Here is a 23,400-nt window from a genome sequence, read left to right on the forward strand (position 1 = left end):
AAAACTGTAATTATCACCAGAAAATCATATCATTTCGTTGAGATACCCATCCAATTTTCTTTATCAACTGTCCATGTAATCCTGTAAGACTTTGTGTAAGATTCAAGATTGAAATGATCACCCCTGTATTTTTTGTTTGAAGTATTTTTTAAAGAAAAAGGCATTCAATGGCATAAATTTAAATCTTCAATCACTGTAACCTTATTTATGAAACATATGTGGTGTGTTTTAATAAATTACTCTTTGTAATGGAGTTGTCAGTTTTCTTCGACTTGATATCTAAACTAATGTCTTCATTCTGTTTGGGTTGGATAAAGCAAGAAAAAAAAATAGTAATAAAGGAGAACAGAAATTACCGAAAAATATTGGATAGCACAACATACCACACAACACATAAAAACCAGACGTACAAACAAAAACAAATATCAACGAACAACACAGGACCCAGATATGGCCAAACTTGGTTCAGGTACAAACAAAGACAAAAAACAATGAACACTACATGACCCAGATATAGCCAAACTTGGTTCAGGTTCAAAGATACATACGATGTAGTACCCCAGGACTACATCAACTCATCAAATATAATAATACATACGTTGTAGTACCCCAGCACCATTCCTAATGTATGCACTAAAGTAATGCCATAACATGAATCAGAGCTATGCATGAGGAAGGTAAAGTCCTCACTTATAAAACGGAATAAAGATATATATATCACACAAAAATATCTTTATTACTGCTCTTCATCTTGACAGTTACTTGAAGGTTTCGCCAGTAATCTGCATCACTCTTAAAGGGTCTGGATGGGAGGGTCTTTCATTTTCTGTATTCTTTCATTTTTATGGTATTTTTTTATTCTTCATTATTTCTTTTTTCATTCTTCGTTAGAAAACAAAGGATATGGGATATCCATCCACGACACAAACCCAGTGCATGCAAAAAACACACAAAAAGCAAAGGAACAGCACTTTGATTGCTGTTCTTTATCTCAAATTCACAGTGTATTCTTTATATTTTTTGCATATTTTCCCCAATTCTTTATTTTTTTCGTACTTAATTCTATATTTGTTGCCCATTATTCTCTAATCTGTAAACCTCATCCCGTGTATTAAATAATAAATTCCTTAATGTTAAAAATGTTGAATGTTTTTGAATTTGCAAGTCAAATTAACGTCAGATGACTTATTTTGCATGATACGTCGTATAAAGAGGGGGCAATAGGGGGTCCGTTAACATGTTAACAACACCTCGAATTTGGAAAAAAACAGTTAACAACAAATATAAAATGCTGATAACAGTTAACACCAAATTTAACTGAATAACAGATACCAGAGGTGTAAAAACTTCAATAACACTTAACAACCATATTGAAAAATCGAACACTGTAAAGGTATTTGATTGTCCTAAATGAATTTGAGGAATTTTCAAAACAAAACAGCGAGTGTTTTGCAAAAAGCAGGAACTGTTCATCCTTTCAAAGCACCTGAGTTCACTCCAGTTTTGATCAGGTTTGTGTTCATGTGTTGTATGTACTTTTAGTGCATTGTATACCCCGTTTGTCCTATATATATGCTGTCTGCTTGTTGTCTCGGTTTTGTCCTTTGTCCATGGATTTCCCTGAAATGTTCCAAAGTTTTTGAATATTAATTGTCTAAGTGAGTATGCAGTTAAGATTGTGATAACCATGTGGATACGAACCATCTTTCAAACGATGCAGTTGAGAAATATATATTTGTTCCGGACCATATGAGTATTTGGAGCATACGCGTATGGTCATGACCATATGCGTATACTCATATGGTCCGACCATACGCGTATGGTCGGACTATATGAGTATTATACTCGTTTGGTTATTAACGGGCCAGACCATACGAGTATTTAGACCATATAGATATTTTTCGAATAATTCTATCGTTCTTGGCAGGAACACACAGCTCATTCTCTGAACAAAAAAACGCACAAGGTACTATCTGAATTCTTTTATCTTTTACATATTGTCTAAATCTTGGTATATCTGTTATCTTGCATTCGCTAAGAGTCAATTCAAATCGCCTTTATACTTCCGATATTGAAACCACATGCGTTTGGGGCATGGATTTTTTTACTGTTTTCTTAGTGTTTAAATTATAATTTCAGAAACAAAATTTCTTCTTATTTCTACTTATTTTCATTAAATTGATGTGTTCCTGCTCCTATTCATACGATCTTACTGTCATTATAAGATCGTATGAATAGGAGCAAGAACACATGAACACATTTACTAAAAACAATACAAAATTTTTAAGAAATTATAATTTAATAAAAACAAATTTAAACACCAAAAGAAATTTTAAAAAGAAAAGAAAGAGGGTTCAATGACCAAAGTGTCTGTGAGTTAAGCAATTTACTTATTGTTCAACAGTTCATTTAGATATTTCTTGAAGTAATTTTCCAAAGTCGACATATTGCGTTTCGTATGGACAAATCGATAATGACCATGTTAAAATTATTTAACTATAATTCTTACTTGTAAGTAATATTCATTCTATTAAATTAATCATGTAAAATGACTACCATATGATTGAATAAGTCAGAATTTCATTTTTAGAAACTCTTTATTTATGTGACACCTTTTCAACGTTCATCGTGTCAATTACCCGGACCATATGAGTATATACGCAGATGGTCATGACCATACGCGTATGGTCCAAATACTCATATGGTCCGGAACATATTCAAAACTAAGATTGAGATAGATAGCTTAACAATACAAAAAGCCCATGATAATCTCACTACGCTGGAAAGAAGGCAATTTCTTCCCTGAAACAAAACAAAAAAATACTTATTCGAAAAAGCAGATAAAAATAACACCACAGTGATATGAGGGTGGTAAAGGGTGCAACGTGTTTTGCCATTTTTATTTCACGTGCAGCCGTGAAAAATGTGTTTCGTGAAATCGGTAAAAAGATCAACGTGCAAGAAATTTTTAATTGTTCGTTCATCGTGAAATGGCAATTTTCTTTCGCGTTCTTCCGTGCAGATACCCCCCCCCCCCCTTCCTCTGATATGGGATAAAACAGAATAAATAAATGAAGGACTTAGGCAACTTAGTAGTGCTACTCACTTCATAGAAATTGAAAAATTAAATATAATAGAGACCAACCAGAATTCAATAATATCATCTTTGAAATGTATAGAAAAGGGGTCATGGATGATCCTATCACATTTAAATATCTTTCTTCTAAGAGAAATCTTAAACCAGGAAGGTTGTATCTTCTGTCTGAATTGCACAAACTGGACCCTGAACTAATACAAAGGGTTCAACAGAATCCTACGCTGTTTAAAAATGTCAGAATTCAAGGGAGGCCTATTGTTTCATTATCTGGTACTGTTTAAGAGAGAATAGGGAAGTATTTGGATAAATTCATGCTTCCGGCAGTAGTACAAGAAACACATTTAAGGGACTCTTTAGAATTTCATATTATTGAGAAATTGCAGGCAAAACTTGAAGCCTACTTAGTCAGTTTTAACATAAAAGAAATGTACAACAAAATTTCCCATGCAGAAATGATTGACTAAGTCAAACATGCTTGGCCTACGATAATTAAATGTAAACATGCGATACCATTGCCTCCCCTGCGATATGTATTGGAACTTCTAAAGATAGGTCTTGAAAATAATGAATATATGTTCAATGATAAATTTTACAAAACTTCAACTGAAGTTCCAATGGGAAATAGTTTATCAACTGAAATTACTGATCTGAGAGTTTATGAAGTCTTAAATAGTATTTTAAGGACTTTCCAACATAAACAGAAAATATAGAGCCTCTATAGGTTTAGGGACGGTGGCTTTTTTTATTTACAATGAAGGTACAGATGATGAAATAGCACAATTTTTTGAACATGCGAACAGGCACCATGCACTTTTAAAATTTAAATACGAGAAATCACAAACTAAAATGCAGTTTTTAGAAGTGTTGGTATTCAAAGGTCCAAGATTTAGAGAAACAGGAATCTTAGACCTCACGACATTCCGGAAAAAAACCCTGAAAATTATCAATACTTAGAGAGGTCCTCATAATTAAAGGAGAAATACTTCGCTTTAAGAGATGTACGAACGATCTAGTAGATTTGCAAACACAATATGCATTTTTTTTAAAGCCTTATTATAAGGGGATATAAAGAAAAAGAAATTGAAACTGTTATGAAGGCCTGAGGTGACTACAAAACAAAGAAATGACACATTATTGGTTAAACCCAAATCTGTATAACAGTCGCCTCCCTCTGTATTCTCCAGTGTTTTCAAGACAGAAAACACACTTAAAGAACAATATTTTAAAACACTGTGATAATTTAAAAGATGACGAAGAGGCAAAATTTGTATCATGATAAAAGACCTCTTTTCGCTTTCCGTAGGCATAACAACTTGAAAGATACAGTAACATCTGCAACTCTTGGTAATTAACATGTTGCAAATTATGAAAATATATTCTATAATGTGTTTGTTAAATTGATAAACATGGACAGAAAAGAAAAAGTATAGAAAAGTATTAGTCACTCACACCGATCACGAGGTGACACCATGCAATGGCTTGGGCTCCTGACGTTGGACATGGCCATGATCAATTAGTTTATTCTAATTGGTCTAAATAGATGTTCAAAACACCTCGTGATCTATGGAGTTGGGGTGCTGGGATATTATATTATTTGACAACGATTTATTGAAAAACGTTGGGATAAATTTAAAAGGAGACGGAAATGAACTTAAAGATCTCCAAAGACAGTAACATATATAATGTTTATGTTACTCCTTTGAGGGAGTACCGTAAAGAAAGAGATTAACAGCAAATTTAATGTGATTAGTGTGAATCTTGAAAATATTTCTAAATAACAGTTAACAGATTTGAATTATGTCAAAAACAGTGAACACTTTAAGCGTCAAGTGACAGATAACATGAATCCCATTTTCATATAAAACAGTTAACAACATTTCCAATTTTAACAGAACAGATAACAGACAGTGGGTTGAAAACAGTTAACAGTTTATATATATTTCAAATAACAGTTAACAACACCTTGAAATAGCCCAAAACAGGTTAACAGAAAAAGGTATTGCCCCCCCCCCCCCCCTATAAACCGATAAAAACTCTTGCACATTGAGTTTTGTTTACGCAATTTTTGTTGACCATACATTTTTTCAGTTTGGTGTTTCATTGGCAACACCTATTAGCAAACTGCTATTGAACATAAAAATTGAACTATTATCATTTACATCAGGAAAGTGCACGATTTTGTGGCTTAATGCTTGAGAAATTGATATTTTTATAGATTAATGGAAGCTTGTACGTTAGTAATGGCATATACATTAATGTTTGTTTTAACAGCATAATTTCAAGGTTTGAAGCGTACAAACTATCTATCAAATAGCATGTGAAGCGGATAAAAAATCCCAAACGCACACTTCTGAGATTACCAAAAGTGATTTATTTTTATTTTATAATAGTTTTTCTCCAAATATAAACCTACATTAATTGAATTTGTGTTTCCAAATCAATTTATTGAACTAAATCTTTCCTGCGTATTATAATAATTTTTTTGAACGAGAGCAATTTTCAAAATGGCTTTCTTTATGCAATTTAAAAAATTTGTTGAAACCGAATTATATAATTTACCTTTCAAGGGAGAAGTTTAAAATTCAGTTATTTACAAATATCATTATATTTCCCAGACGTGAAATTTTATCTTCAGTTTCTTGCCAATAATCTGCATTTAGTGTATTGAAGTGCATTCGAATTAAGAATTTCTATTTTGAAATAATAAATATTTGGGAAACAGTTGAAATAATGAAATAAAACATTATATTTACACTCTAGTAGCATCATTCATGTAATAATAAAAATCAAATTATTTACCAATCCAAAAGCCACCTATGTTTGATAGTTCTTAATAAATAAATGCCAAGATCAACTGTACCATATATATGCATAATCTTCATCTTTGGTCTTCTAGCTTGGACGATTTTTAAGTTTACCAGATCTGTTCAGTTATTTAGTTTGCTGGTTTTGCCGGAAGCACAAAGTCGTGCTACTTTATACATTGTTTTGAAGCAAATAATAATAATAATAATAATAATAATAATAATATGAAGAGGATAGCAACAAATCCTGTAAGACTAGCGTTTAAGAGCCATGACGGAATATTCGGGCGATACCCTTTTTTTTGTAATTATTTTGTTATGACTTCATAATCTCCAGACGTTGTTATTGCCTTTATTCTTTAATCTTTTTAAAATGTGTTAGTTTCGTAATGGTTCTTTGTGTTAAAGTTTGCTTTGGATGAAAAAGAAGCTTTGGGTAAATGTTCCCAAGAACCTAGTCTATCATAATAAAAGTACAAAACAATTTTAAAAACGCTGTACTTTTTTCCCGCCCTCCAAAAAATCAAGTATTTTGTACTAAATCTAAAAATCTAGTCTGTTGATTAAACAAAGATGAATATTATGGCATTACAGAGAACTGTTCAGTCTGTTATCAGTGTATAATTGCAACGTATAAGGTTTCTCGTCAGTTCTTTGTACAACTTCCATATCCAATACTTTCGGCTGAGTACTCTGATATTTATACTAATGTAATACCTTTGTCACAGTTGATTGAAAAAACTCCACTTAATTATTATGGTGATATCGAAAGGAAATTGAGTTGTAATGATTTATCACGGGGGTTATAGAACTCATTACGTCGTGGAATAGCTTCACATAAACGCCTCCTTATTATCTGCAAATTTACTCGCTCTATGACACCTACTTACATTGTGTACTGTATTAATAATTTTGTTTTACAAAAACTATTATCCTTTTGTTAGTTTCCCATTTTTCATATTTATTCCTCTATCATAAGTGGACATAAGTTATTGCTAATTTACAAAATTATAAGCTAACAGTTTTGTAAGAAGTATGATTTACTGTAGTAACAACAAAACTATATATGTTTCATAAAATTGTCATTTTCAACTAAAAAGGGTATTTGCTACCCTCTGCTAAATATCCCAGTTAATACTTTACGACTGTGTATGTCTACACTATGCTAAATATCCCAGTTAATACTTTACGATTGTGTATGTCTACACTCTGCTAAATATCCCAGTTAATACTTTACGATTGTGTATGTCTACACTATGCTAAATATCCCAGTTAATACTTTACGATTGTGTATGTCTACACTCTGCTAAATATCCCAGTTAATACTTTACGATTGTGTATGTCTACACTCTGCTTAATATCCCAGTTAATACTTTACGATTGTGTATGTCTACACTCTGCTAAATATCCCAGTTAATACTTTACGATTGTGTATGTCTACATTCTGCTAAATATCCCAGTTAATACTTTATACACTATGCTAAATATCCCAGTTAATACTTTATACACTATGCTAAATATCCCAGTTAATACTTTACGATTGTGTACGTCTACACACTGCTAAATATCCCAGTTAATACTTTACGATTGTGTATGTCTACACTATGCTAAATATCCCAGTTAATACTTTACGATTGTGTATGTCTACCCTCTGCTAAATATCCCAGTTAATACTTTACGATTGTGTATGTCTACACTATGCTAAATATCCCAGTTAATACTTTACGATTGTGTATGTCTACACTCTGCTAAATATCCCAGTTAATACTTTACGATTGTGTATGTCTACACTCTGCTAAATATCCCAGTTAATACTTTACGATTGTGTATGTCTACACTATGCTAAATATCCCAGTTAATACTTTACGATTGTGTATGTCTACACTCTGCTAAATATCCCAGTAAATACTTTATACACTATGCTAAATATCCCAGTTAATACTTTACGATTGTGTATGTCTACACTATGCTAAATATCTCAGTTAATACTTTACGATTATGTATGTCTACCCTCTGCTAAATATCCCAGTTAATACTTTACGATTGTGTATGTCTACACTATGCTAAATATCCCAGTTAATACTTAACGATTGTGTATGTCTACACTCTGCTAAATATCCCAGTTAACACTTTACGATTGTGTATGTCTACACTCTGCTAAATATCCCAGTTAATACTTAACGATTGTGTATGTCTACACTCTGCTAAATATCCCAGTTAATACTTTACGATTGTGTATGTCTACCCTCTGCTAAATATCCCAGTTAATACTTTACGATTGTGTATGTCTACACTCTGCTTAATATCCCAGTTAATACTTTGCGATTGTGTATGTTAAAACTCTGCTTAATATCCCAGTTAATACTTTACGATTGTGTATGTCTACACTCTGCTAAATATCCCAGTTAATACTTTACGATTGTGTATGTCTACACTCTGCTTAATATCCAAGTTAATACTTTACGATTGTGTATGTCTACACTATGCGGACTTCTTTAACAGTGATGTGCTCCTTACGCAATAACTGCTCATACAGAGTTATGAGGAAGAACGACTGAAATTGACCCTACATAAGTTTCACGGTCACTATCACGAATTACGATGTACCGGTGTCTCAACTCACTAGCAACATGTTTTCGAGGTCTTAAATTTTCAGTATAATCGTATGATATGTTATTTACTGATTGTGATATTTTAACTGAATATAGTTTAGCATGGTGGGTGATGCATCCATAGCAGTAGATGCGTACCCTGTGAACACCCTCGGTCTCGCTCCTTTTGGAGATCATGCAATACCATCAGTTTTTTTTTGTCACATTGATTTCTTTAAAATCGATTAACGAGAGATTTAAACACCGTAAACTAGTGTCGTCTTACTATCATACCTTTTCACCAGTCACTAACAAAATGTAAATATTGCAAACACAAGCTAAATAATTTCTAAAGAAGAACAGAGAATCAGTAGGCTCGAATTTTTGCTGAAAACATTTTTATTCAATTGAGGGCCAATATATTAATAAATTATGGGACTAGAAAGGACACCAATTGTTTCCCTTTTCGATTCCTGTATATGCTTACGAGTCTGCGTTCATACATTTACCTATAAAAGACAGAGAAATGCCAAGAGGTTAGGCGCTTACATTTAGTGTTTTGTGGTGTTTCTAGGACTTGCTCGTCTTTTCATACTTTTTCTTTTTTTGCCATGGCATTGTCTGTTTTTCTTCGACATGTAAGTTTTTAATGTCCACTTAGTATCTTTCGTTTTTTTTTTTTTTTTTTACATATATTGGAAATCATCTCTACATTACTAATCTATAATGTTCTGATTTGATTCAATTGATATAGCCACCAGAGTTGGAGATGAAAGTAGAAACTGTACAGCTTTCGCTGTCTTTATACAGCTTTTTACTTGAAGTTATACACCGGATTTCACATACAGTACTAAAATCTATGACAAAAGGGCCGACTTTCGCATCATAGTTTCATTCTCGTCTAAGCAGCAATATTATGCACACTTGACACGTATATGGGACCAGTCATGTTATTTCCCACAATTGTATCCTTTAGTTCATGGCACATCTTCTTCTTTTTGTATTTACTGTTTAAAAATGTTTGTGTCAATTTACTTTTTGCTTTACCTCTTGTTCAAAACAACGAGTAAATCATACAATCGGAGCATTGACTATCACTCCGAAAAATTGTGTTGCCAAAGCTCTCGTTTGAAGAGCATTCTATTGTTCTACGTCAGCATGTCTAGGATTTTGTTGTTTTTGTCTCCGAGACTATTGTCATTTTTACTTTGTTGCTTCGGTACTTTTCCAGTCTTAATTCATTACTGGTATAATAAGATGAGATAAGATAAGATGAAATAAGATATTTTATTAGTATGAAATCCAAACAATCGGATTGCTACTAAATACATACACAAATAAACAATAAACAATACCAAAGTGTAACATTTACAAGAAATATTAAGATGTTAGACGGCATCCCCCCTTTTAAATTAGCATTAAAATTACAAAATCAATAGATGCTAGCTTTAGAGAATGAACTATTATGATTTTAGATAGCAATATAAAATATAAAGTGATAAAAGTAACTCTTCATTTGAAACAAAGACATTTTAAATAGGAAAGAGAATACGATAAGTTTATGAACAGATTCAATATTGCAGATGAATAGGTTTCAATTATTTCAATAGAAGGTCTAGTCGTATACTAAATTCGGTAAAGTATTTTCACTTATTAACATATTCGAAACAAGCACTCTTTGTCTGATGATAAAGAGCAAGAATAACAATTTAAGATAGAACCATTAGTTTTATTTAGCAATTTTATAGATACGATTTCTTAAAATAACAGTGTATGTTCTCATGGGGAATGAAACGAGAAACGCGTAATAACATTTTCGCCTGAAATAATTGCTTTTAGAGCAATAACAAATTGTATAATTCATTTAAAATATGGATCTATAAAAGAATTCCCGTCTTTTGTCATCACTTGGCGTCTGTCGTCGTCCGTCGTTTGTGGTAACTTTTTTAAAAGATCTTTTTTTCAACAAGCTTGATCCTTATGGTGTTAGATTGCCGCCACAGTGGTCAAGTAATATCCTATAAATAGCCTTTCAAATGCTACTACATGATTGTCGGTAGTTTTCACACAAAAATATTCATGAAACCTAATTTTTAGGGAAAATGAAATAAGTATTCTTTTCTCACTCCCATAACTTTTATAAAATTTTATCTTATGTCGGAAGTTTTTATGGCCGTTTCGAAGAAAAGTATGCAACTTACCATACGTAACGACGAACTGATACATTTTTCAATTGTAGAAAAAATATGCATACAGCTTTAAAAAGGAACCCATTGTTGTTGTCTTTCAAAAGAAACGGGCTCTATTTGTTGAAACTTCTTTGACTCAAGCCTCTGTAATTATCAGCTTTCTTTTCTATACTTAAGGTTAATATTTTGAAAATGATTTAATACTACGAATGATGATTTCAAAAAATCTCTATTATAAAGATTCTACACATTCAGGCTATGGACGAATTTGTGATTTGAGAATACTTTCAGATATTTTGTGTTGTTCGTTGTTGTTTGTCCTTTTTTATGGACTGCTTGGTGTGGTCACACAATTTTGGTAATTCCTGCTATCATATAAATGTATAACACTGACGGAGGAGGCATGCAATCGATGTAAGGAATAGACTTCTGCTTTGCATTAACATGTAATTACTGTCCCACTTTTTGTCACCCCGTCCTTCTATAGAATTGTCTGTAAAAAATTGAGATGTTCACTCCTTCCTTTTTTTAAATTCTGCTGAAAATCAAACTGATTCACTTTTGTCAGTGTAGAAGGCCTCGTAATAGGTAGACGTTAAATATAATTTTAATGGCTAAGAAGGGATCCAAAATAAACTATGAACTCAACTAAATCGGAACATTTAAGTACTTCCTGCTGAATATAAAACGCTCAATTCACTTTGTTTTATTATCTGAAACTATAAGACAATATTTGATAAACATTAATTCCATTTTATCATAGACAAATAAATATTGTGTTTTCATATCTACTAATGTAGCTTCGAATGCTTGTTTTTACACAAGAATGACCAGTTTTTGACTAATTATAGCATTTTTGCTTTCATCCCGAAAAGTATAATAGACATACATAAAATGTAAACAGCAAAAAAAGATTAGCAATAAAAGATCTTCTATAACGTGAAATGATTGCAACCATTAGTCTGTTCCTTACAGGATTTGTTACCCTTAAGTGATTATTTTTGACATCTTTTAACATGTTAACCTATTAAATTTAAAACTGTAGTAGACAGAAACTGGACACAGCAAACATGATCAACAATACAAGATCTACAAAATGCTAAAGTAAATAATTGTCCTAAATGACGATTTTAGCATTTTTGCTCATTCATTAGAACTAGAATAATACTTAGAAAGAACATCAGCAATACATAAAAAATAATGGATAATTTGTCCTTATTTTTATGTTAATATCAATTTAGAATATTTTACCAGATGAGCGATTCCTGTTTCTTGGAGCATCTGGCTCATTCAATGTTACATCCACCATAGGACAATGAAATATATGTAGCATATCTCAGGTCAATGAAACAATTTCCTAAGGAAATACTGGAAATAACCAATGCATATAAATAGAATCATATTTTTGTTACTGTCCATTATCTTGACAGTTGCTGGAGTGTTTAATCTCAGCAAAATTATTGCGCATAAACTTGTAGAATATTTCCCTTTAAAAATATTAAAGGGAGAAAACAAATTTGGGCCGATTAACTGCTAGATTATTCAATGTTAAAGATAAAGCCGCCTTCCAGAATTTCAGGAGAATCCTGTTTAAATTCATTGCTCGGACACCAATATTGAAAATAATGGTATGACTTTTGTTATTAATTGCTAATTCTTTGTTTAGACATTGTTAACCATTTGCAACGTTCTTCAGGATTACTGGAGTTAGTTACTCCCAAAAGAGGACAATTTACGATGTCTCACTATTTTTTTTGACATATAGTATGCAGAAGAAATATTTGATTTCCAACTGATTTTTCTAGTTTGCTTTTATGTTGTGTCGTTACACCACTGTCATGAGGTTATGAGAGAGTTGAGTACCAACGAACATGTTTAACCCCACTACATTTAATCTAGACCTGTTTCAATCTGATTAAAATTCAGACCTATATTAACTCGCGTGCTCGTATATATAAGAGGATAACGAAATCAGAGATCTATATTTTAATTAGATTGGACCTGTTTCAAATCAGTAATTCAGTGGTTGTCGTTGGTTGCTGCCTATCATATTTATTTGACGTTTATTGTTTTGTCATAAATCAGGCCCTTGCTTTTTAGTTTGAACTGTTTCACAATTTGCCATGTCAAGGTCTTTTATCGCTCACTATTTGATGTGGGTTTTGCTCATTAATGAAGGACATTCGGTAACCTATAGTTTCGTAAATCTGCTTCATTTAAACTCTTTTGGATGGTTTCTCATTTGCAATCATATCTCATTTCCTTGTTTTATATTGTCATCATAAGAAGAAGAAACATAAAGAAATGATAATAAAAGAATAATAAAAAATAAAGGTTCCGACGTGGAGCAGTAAACATGAGTTAGCTATGATGCAATTACTTAGTTAGGTTTTTTGATGTTGAGATGTACAAAGGGTAAGTATCTAATCAAAGTATGCTTTAGTTCTTATGGTAACGGACATCTCGGAAATTAATTTTCATTAATACAGTCATTTAGAACATTTCTTTTTAAACCAGAATAAGTGTAAAAAAGATGAGCGTATTCAAGAAGCTGTACTGATGAGTCTAAATTAGAAGTTAAAACACTGAGGAGTCAGATGGCAGTGGTTAGTGAGTAAAGAAGTAGTGCCTGTTTGGTTCTCGTAAATTATTCTGTATTTATCTGTAAAATATATTTTGCTTTGATTACCTAATAATTATTTGTTAAGCTTTTGGGAATAGATTTGATATATTCATCATTTAGAACTGATGAAGTCTAATGTGTAAATGTAGTCTGAACTAGTGTTAATTGTTTTACAATGTTTTATCAAGATTGTACCCGTGAGAGATATATAACATTCTCTTGGAATTTATTGTTTAATTCGTAAAAATGATTTGTTAAGTTCCAACATCGTTATTAAGTTTTTGTTCATTGCTTTGTTTCTTCAAAAAAGGATTTCGTATTATATCAAAGGTGTTACAAAATAATAACTCAATGCTTTTCCTGTATAAAAATAAATCGTGAGTATCCACATAGTTTAACTGCAGAAATAGTTGACTTTCATTGCATTTGCAAAGTGTTAGTAGAAAATATTGATGTTGGTTCCACTGAAATAATAGATAGATAATGATATGATGAAATGGCGGCATACATATTTGCTAAGGAAACTTAAAAACCCATCATGATATAAAACCATTAAAATAAGAGGAACACATTAATACTGTTATTAATATTACCCAAGGTTCGTTGGAATGCATTTTTTCTGCTCTTTGGTCGGATTGTTGTCTCTTTGACACATTCCCCATTTCCATTCTCAATCTTATTTATTATGTTGAGGTTGGGAGGATGAATGCTCACTAGACAGTCTCAATAAACATATAAATCGGCAAAATTCATGTTGTGCTTTAGGAACCATTTAATACATAGTGAACGAATATAAGTGTTTCCATAATGCTACTAAGTGTAAAAATTTCTACACGAGTTTAATTAACTTGTTTGAAATGTTGCAACTGGACCCCTTAAAATATAAAGTCAATGTATGCATTCAAATCATAATATATCATTTTGATACTTAGACAACACATGGCATATTCAGTTTGAACACTTTAATTTCTACAATAGCATTTAAAGAGTCGGAAGTCCATTGAGGTTTGATTTGATAAATCCAAAAACAGTTCTGGTTAAAAAATAATAATTGAGTCCACAATCACATTAGTATATGGACTTTTGAATCTATGAAATGTCAGTTGTATCTCCTTACATTTATAAAAGATAAGGCTAGTCTTATAAAAGTATAGAACGTGAAAATTCTTCTAAGAACCATTTTGCACAAATATGCCACGTAATAATATTAGGGTGTCAAAATTAAGTAAGATGTATAATGAGTAAGAGCTATCATTTGGCCCCTGACAATTGTACGATTTCTGTTAGTACGACACACGTTTCTGGAATAAGGTGAGCTCGAGATTAAGATTTATGAACGTTATAAAAATAACAGGCGTGAAAGCATAAAAACCATCAAAAAAGGTCAAAATTACAGTGTCTATGAGCCCTCGTTGTGAAAGAGCAAATGAGCATATTTATGAGTAATATTGTTACCAATTGTACAAAAATTGATTAGAAATATGAATATAAGCATGTTAAATATGAAGGGCGCTCACCGTTGTCATTTGAATTATTTTCAAACAGACGAACATAATAGTTAACGATCTCAATCTCAAAACTAATAAAAGAGCGACAGCAGGAGTGTCCAAATGGAAGCCATCATGCACTCGAAATTTTACTTTTTTACACTATTCGTTTTCTTATTTGTTTGGGATATTTTACGAAGCTATATTTGTTTATTTCTCATGTTTTTGCACATATGTTGAGTGGAAAACCTGTATAAAGATTTTGGTAGAAGAATGCCCTTCAAAATCATCAGTATTACCTAAATCCAGTATCACTATTTTGCGGGTTGCGGGTTGCGGGCTGCTCTTTTTCATTAAATTACAAAGTTACATAAAAATCTAAATACTAATTTTCCTTTACAGGTTAAAAGTTAATGAAGAGCTGTGCCATGAGCGCATGATACGCCTGTCGCTTTTTCAATGAATAAAGTTCCACAACTTCTCAATGTCATATCAGAAAATTTGAAAAACTGAAGGGAGGTTATTTCAATAGATATAAACCAGTCAACAAAGTATCATGAAAACTGCTCAAAGCATTCTTGAGTTATTGTCCGAAAACTGGAAACACCCCCCCCCCCCCTTTTTAATGAATAAAACCACATCACTCGGAAATGTAAAATCCAAAATATATATAAATCGTCAATAGATATAAACAATTCGCCAAACTTTAATGCAAATTGGTTAAAGAAAAAGGGAAAGAAATGAAAAAACTATCAAATTTTGTTAAAAATAATTGAAAGAATATTAAAAGAAGATGACTTTTGTCCTGATGATGAAAATAAAAAAAATAAGTATTTCTGTTTTTTTTATTTGTTAAATTATCACAAATTTGGAAAAAAAATATACATTATTTTATTTTGTTTTAAACCTTTATTTGTTTCTCCAGTTTATTAAGACATATTGACTGACCATAACAATGAAACATTAAAATAGTGAATTTTGAACTTAAACCAATTGTATCTGACAATATATATTATATAAAATATACAATATATATATATTTGGAAAATGTTGTTTGTGCTGTATTTAGACCCCTCTACCAAGAAATTTGTTTTGCATGCACACGTATAATAATTGCGGTTTTTATCCAACGCAATCATAGGTTTGAACGTTGTTTTCAATTTAGATTTGTTTATATATATATATATATATATATATATATATATATAACTCGTCTAACAATTCCATCTTCATGCCTTATATATCATGTACTGTATTACGACGCTAGATTAAAACTGACGAGGAAAGGTAACATCCGGCCACCGAAAGCTTTATTATTATGAAGCCTAGGTGGTCGTGTGGTCTAGCGCGTCGGATACAGTGCAGGCGATTTGGTGTCATGGATAAATCTGTTGTAGAGTTGTCACTGGTTCAGACGTACTTATATATATATATTATATGAACCTAAATTGAAAACAACGTTCAAACCTATGATTGCGTTGGATAAAAACCACAATTTTTATACGTGTACATGCAAAACAAATTTCTTACTAGAGGGGTCTAAATACAGCACAAACAACATTTTCCAAAAGACCAAAAGAGTGAAAAAGTATATTTAAACAAAACGCATTTGACTAACAGGTCGAACAACGGATGTTCTTAAACCCTGCTGACTGCAATTGGTGATTGCAATCATATATAATTGTAAACATAACTATTGACTTATGCGATAACTTTTCTTTTCTTTCTTGCAAAGATACTTTGTATTCACTTGCTATGGCTTCTTTTTCTTTAAGTTTTAGTACTTTATAAAATTATTTCATTTTTATAAAAAAAAAAGGATGAAAGGTCTTTTTTATATGTATGCAAAGGGATGCTGAATTGCACATAACTATTCAATTTACACCTCCTTTGCTTTAATTTAATGAGTTTGGACAGAAGGATATAAATCCTTCATTTGAAACAATCAAACTTGTTATATAAAATTTAGTCTGAAGAATCTGTCTCTAAAACCAATAAATCCATCCTAAAATTAGATGGTTCGATTCACACAATAAATTTCTGACCTTAAAAATTTGGTAAATCTGTCTAATTATCTAATGGTTTCAATTAAAATCATGTTTTATCTAAAGAAAAGGAGAAAAAGAAACACAAACAAATAGGAAGAAAAATGATAATATATCTTTAATATAACAATATATAACAACACAAAGCAATGTGTTATTGCACATAAATAGTTTAAGGTCTGTATGCCAAATGTATGGCAAATATAGATCTAATATGAGATGATCTAGGATCATAGTAAGATAAAATCTTAGCAATCTTTGGACACTTTTAAATTACTTGAATTATTAAAAAAATTCTGTTCATGTATGATCATTATTTTCATTATCACACTTAATTCAGGGAAATTTTAAGAAAATTATGTAATTTCTTCCTGAAAAGTTTTTTTTTGTACACTTTAAATAGTGTCATTGCTTGTGTGCTTTTTCTAGAGCACTGGCCTAGTTGGTTAACAATTTTTACTTTTTATCAATTCTATATTAAGTGATATTTTTGGTTTTGATATTTTGTATTTATTTTCTGATATATTGGTATAATGAATGACTAGCAATAAATCACTAAAAGTTTATTAATAATAGTACACATTCTTACACAATTTTTCGAAGTTTCACAAATAGAACCTTTTACAAGTATATACAGTGTTTTGGTGATTTTTTTTCTTCCCTCCTTATTGTTCAACTGACTTATTAGATCACAACCCGCAACCCGCAACCCGCAACCAGCAGAATATACACACTCTACCTAAATCGGGCTATGAAATTATCATGAAGTTGCAATCTCCAATTCAACAACAGATTAGAAACCTTACTTATTTCAAGACGATTGTAAGATAATATCATACTTTCAGGGTTTGTGACCATTCAAGGTTATATGATATATCAATTAAAATAAGTATCAATCTTCATTTTCAAGGCTTTGAAGGTTAATAGATTCCATAGAAGAACTCTTGAAACACTCAATCAATTTAGTAGGTACTTAAACATTTTGGTTTGAAACGACAACTCAGACAAGTTTGATTGCACCATTCTCCCATATGATTGATGATCACTCTAGTAAATAGACTAAACTAGGACGAATTAATTTTTTCATATTGTTTTAAGAAAGAAAAGATGTTTTGTAGTACCATAGATATAATTGATCTTTAACAAATACATCATTTCATTTTATAAATCTAACACGAGTTAGGTGTACTTATACGTTCATCTACCTCTTCATTTTGATTTTGTTCGTTTGTCACATTTTTGTTTCCGGATAAGGAATGTTTGCTAGACCAATTCTACATCATTGAATTTTGTGTTCACTTGGACCATAAAATTCAGATTAAAATCACTAATTACTGATCTGAAAATAATCTTTCAAGAGCAATTGCCTTTGTTATATAAATTGTGATTGTATTTAAAGTGTATCATCATCTCTATGTTAAAGATTAACGATGATATCGTTTTTTAAAACGAACCTAACTTATTATCGAATGAGAACTTATAATTAAATATCTTCTAGACTGAGACTGTAACTGTTTTATCCATATAGTAATAAAATATAGTTCAGTAATTTTTCCTGCCTATAATCATAATGATTGTTTAATAACTATGCCTAATAGAAAAACGCAAATATCTTTAAGAGTGTTATTTTTAGCGATTTATAACAGGACATGGTTGTTTAAATTGGTTTTTGTTAAACAAATCTTGTTTTCAATTTTGTAGTACAGAAGAGCAAATTGAGCGGCACAATGTCAGCAAATTAATCTTTTACATCTATGCTACGGTTTCAACTTTACCAATTGGTACTGATTGATCAAATACAGACGGGTTTAATCATATAAAGGAGAAATAACGGTATAAAAGTGACGTCAAAATGGGAATCAACAAAAATTGAGTTAAACATTATGTCATGGTATTTGATGAGTTAGTTTGAAGTTTTTCTTTCCAATAAATTGAATTACATCTTTTACTATAAAATATCAATATAACAAAATGTATAAACGAGGCGTAAGATGAGGGTTTTAGAAGAACTCTTCACTCAGACTATAATTACTTGTATTATAGTAAAAATCGATGCTTAATCTCTGATAGGCAAAATATTTATATAACACTATGATCATTTCTGGATTTACAATTAACTTTGTAACTTAAATATTTTATACAAGGCAGAGAAATAAGTCCAGGAGCAAGTCATATTAATTATGTAATAATGTAAAGAATAAATTGACTAAGTGTGCCTAAGTAATTACATTTTCGTAGCAGAGGCTGAGGCAGGGTTGAAACAATTAACTGATTTCCCAGCATGCTTTCAAACTTAATGAAACGCTTATTACATTAATTCTGGCTTTAAAACCTGTTAAACCTGCGTTTATAGTGTTGGAAAACGCACGTATTCGGACATGGAAAAGTAGTCGGTTATAGCATAGCCTCTTATGATACCAAGGAAATTAATTGAATTTGCTATGTTTTAAGGCCATTGCCAGTTTTCTTTTTTAAACGCACGCAAAATGAAAACAAAGTATAAATTCACAAGAAAAGTTCGAAAAAATATTTTCGCATTGTTATAATTTAAAGGAGATACTATACTTTGGAGCACACTGTAACCTAAACCTCATGTCTCATAATTTTTTCTAGATTAAATGCATGTCTGGGTATTTTATTGGGACATAAACTGTGATGTAAAAAAAAAAATCAAGATAAGATATTTTTTTGTTTCAAAAATTTCTAAAAGCGGAATATTGAAATTATATCATTTCGCTATAATGAAACAGTTTGAGTCCAATTTTGTCATAATAAGCCGAAAACAATGCTGATGTTTTATTGGCTTGCGAGTCAATGTGTAAAGCAAGTTCGAATTCAGTTATTAAAACGAAAAGAATATCAACATTGAAAAGTGAAACAAGGGAGCTACTAGGAAGAAGCATTTCTTAAACTGATTCGCCCCCCACCCCAAAAAAAAAGAAAAAAAAAAAGATCTTATACAGGTAAAACGATGATTTACCTATCCTTTAAATCTATGACACGAAACCAAACAGACCTAGAAAATCGTCACTATACGATTGCACGAGCTTGTCTGTCAATTTATATTTACATTTATGTTTATATCGGGTCAAATGACCATCGGCATCCTTAGGGGTCATCCCGTTTGTTAATTAGATGGTGTCTTAGTCTAAAATACACAGGAATTTCTGATAAGGAGACTATGCATTTTAATTGTTTATTTATGACTTTGTGTAATTTTGATAAACATTTTAGTATATTGTGAATCAAATATGAGAATTTGAGTCTTATCGGTGAACATGAATTTGACAGTTAATGCACATTTAAGAAAAAAACGGTCACCGGAAGAAAAATCAACTGCAATTTAGTTCCAATATTTAGAAAAAAGTATTCGAGTTTTTATGTTACTGTTTGTTAAAAGAGAAAGAAAAACAAAACAAAACAAAAGACCGAAAAACATAAAAAAGGTTATTTACAGACCTGTTATTGAAATATTCTTTTAAATAAATGTTTTAACAGAACATCCATGAGGATCTAGATTCTTGTGTCATTTTTATTATTTTGGCTTATTGCGCGATTTTGACGTTTTGGATCGACTTGCACACTATTAAACTGTTTTTATACACGAATGCCGGTTTTTTTTAGGAACCACTTTACTTAAGGAGCTCGTCTTTCGTTCTCCGTTCCTGTTTTTACAGTTAAGACCTTGTTGATAAATATTCCGTATCAACTTCACAAATAATACATGATGGTTTTGAAGTATAGATTCTAGGTACTGACGTTGTTTAGCATCTTAATTACGTGTTATAGTGGACTTTTGATTTGTCTTTGTACATTGTTTACCTTTACTGTTTAGTCTATTTTTGGTAATATCCGTTTGGCGTGGCTCGGTATTTATACATCCCGCCATTATGTTATTGTGCTATAGTCATTTTTGTTTTGTATTCTTGTCTTTCATTTTTGCTTATGTGCTTTGTCTATAGAGTGTCTTTATGTTGTGTTTTTGTTGTGTCGTTGTTCTCCTCTTATATTTGATGCGTTTCCCTCAGTTTTAGTTTGTAACCCGGATTTGTTTTTATCTCTATCGATTTATGTGTTTCGAACAGCGGTATACTACTGTTGCCTTTATTTATGCCATTTTGTTTTTCTTTGTTGACACAGTTGTTTGTTTTTATAGTGATCAAGATTATAACACAATGTTGAATGCTGTACATCAATTTTTGACATTTTTACCTATTATATCTGTTTGTTTTGTTCACACATTGTTGTCAATATAATGGAATTTTATGCGACTGTCATACAAGTGAGAGGTTTAGCTAGCTATAAAACCAGGGTTTAGCAACTATTTTCTACATGAGGAAATGCCTGTACTAAGTCATAAATATAACAGTTGTTTTCCATTCGTTTGATGTGTTTGAGCTTATGATTTTGCCATTTAATAAGGGAATTTCCGTTTGAATTTTCCTTGGAGTTCGGTATTTTTGTTATTTTACTTTTTGCTAGACTGAAACAATTTTTGTTCTTATATACTTTCAACAAAGCCAACACCACTTAATCTACCGTAATTTAGGGGAACATGGAAAGTCCAAAATGCCAAAATTTTGTTATTTTACTTTTTGATACTTTATCCCGTAATTTGTTGAGCATATGATATTGATAGCAATGTTAGTTATGTCCTCTCCCTAAAATCATTTTTGTAAGAAATTGAATACGTCACTCAATGAAACGTACAAGCAAAGCGTCTGTTTCCAAGTATGGTGCAATGAGGCAAACAATATCAAGTCACAGTGATGAAATTGGCAACAACTGCAATATATATTTAGTATCATCATATATTACACAACGTGCATACAAATCAGATTATGAGATGCCGGTGTAGATGATAGTGAATCATTTCCTGTACTAGCTGTACCTGTACCTGTACCTTTGTTTGGTTTCTATATACATCATCACATCAACTTGTCCTTTTACTTAGCGGGAAGTTCCTAAAAGTCCAACTTGGCACATGACCGTTTAAATTCCTGTTTATTTTTTGTTTCTGTCCTTTCACATAGCATTTCTATGTAGTATTGTCGAACATTGTTGCATGTTACCATATAGATATGTAACAAATATGCATAAGAGTTTGATTACTGTATTGCGATTTATGCGATATGAATACATTTCCCAATACCAGATGTATCCTTTTTTTCAATCAATGAAATAAATTCTTTGTCAAATATCGGTGTAAAAACTTATATTTAATATGTTGATTGTTTGATTATATAATATAGATAAAGTTTATTTCATTGAGCATAAAGAATATGAAACGGATGCCACTTCTGCAATAGTAAATTGCCTACTCTTCAAGAGCACCCGAGGTCAAAAATGTTTTTGATAGGGTTCGTTTTGTTCAATCATTAGCTTCCTGTGGTCCGCTGATGGCATGTTTTGGTTGTTTATGTTTTTGGTCGTGGAGTCGCCTCTTTTTCTTCACGTAATGGTTTTTGATTGTCCTCTTGCTATCTCTAACCCTTTCTGTAATTGGTAATTTAGATGGAGAAACATCCTGTGGTTAAATTATTTCTAAGGAATGATAAAGTTACTTAAAGAAAACACTCGAAACTCTCTACTATTGGAACAGTTCTATCTAATGATATCATTTTTCAAATAACAAGTGTTTTTTTTTCCTTCTGTGTCCGTAACGATTGCTTGATTAAAAATCGACAATTATCTGTAATAATTTTGATAATGTATTTTAATATCTATTTTTCTTTTAGATGTTGTTGTAACAAAAGCTTCATGATGTATATCACAGCGTGGTGACAGATTGCCTACAGACTATGCACTATGATAATAAAGTTGATCACGTTTATACGAGGTCAGAATACGTGATCCGTACATAAACAGACTGCTGACAACATGAACATACCTTACTTATGTAACATCTTCACAACAACCGTTTTGTTCATATTAGGATTATTTCCTGTGACGTCGCACAGTTTGATAGACGTTGAATTTTTAGTCATAGTTCCATATAGTCGTCAATATAATAAACTTCCACAGAAAGTTACAAAAGAAAGTTTTCTATTGGGCAAGAACATAAGAGGAATCTATGACTTCAAAGTTGTAGGCAAATTTCTACATAATGAAAATCCAGACGAAATTTTGAAAATATTTTGTGAAGACATTTTCCCCAAAAAGATCAATACAGTTATGTTTTTGAATATAAACCCAGATAAAGGTTTTTCTGCTGGAGATTACGTCATGAGTTTAACACAGGATCTTGGATATCCATTTATATCATGGGACCCTGATCTATCATTAGCTTTACAGGTTAGTAATTATTTCCTTGGATTGTTCTGTCGTTCACTCTCAGGTAAGTCGTTGATCTGATCTTGTATCCACTCTGAGGTAAGTCGTTGATTTGATTTTTTATCCACTCTCAGGTAAGTCGTTGATCTGATCTTTTATTCACACTCAGGTAAGTCGTTGATCTGACCTTCTATCCACTCTCAGATAAGTCGTTGATCTTATCTTTTATCCACTCTCAGGTAAGTCGTTGATCTGATCTTCTATGCTTGATTTCTTGATTGACAACATATT

General features: G+C 31.4%; 1 protein-coding gene across 2 annotated transcripts in view; it reads left to right on the plus strand.

Annotated features, from left to right (window-relative positions):
• The window catches only part of LOC127708808 (glutamate receptor ionotropic, NMDA 2B-like), a 66,227-nt gene that overhangs the window by 5,844 nt on the left and 36,983 nt on the right, over positions 1–23,400 (plus strand). For both annotated transcript variants that reach the window (XM_052213934.1, XM_052213933.1), the window contains exon 2: positions 22,575–23,130. In XM_052213934.1, coding sequence (XP_052069894.1) covers positions 22,717–23,130 — 414 coding nt within the window. In that variant the 5' untranslated portion in view covers positions 22,575–22,716. The remainder of the gene's footprint in view (positions 1–22,574; positions 23,131–23,400) is intronic.

This window comes from Mytilus californianus, unplaced genomic scaffold (genome assembly GCF_021869535.1).
Source record: "Mytilus californianus isolate M0D057914Y unplaced genomic scaffold, xbMytCali1.0.p SCAF_7, whole genome shotgun sequence".
NCBI classification, from domain to species: Eukaryota; Metazoa; Mollusca; class Bivalvia; order Mytilida; family Mytilidae; genus Mytilus; species Mytilus californianus.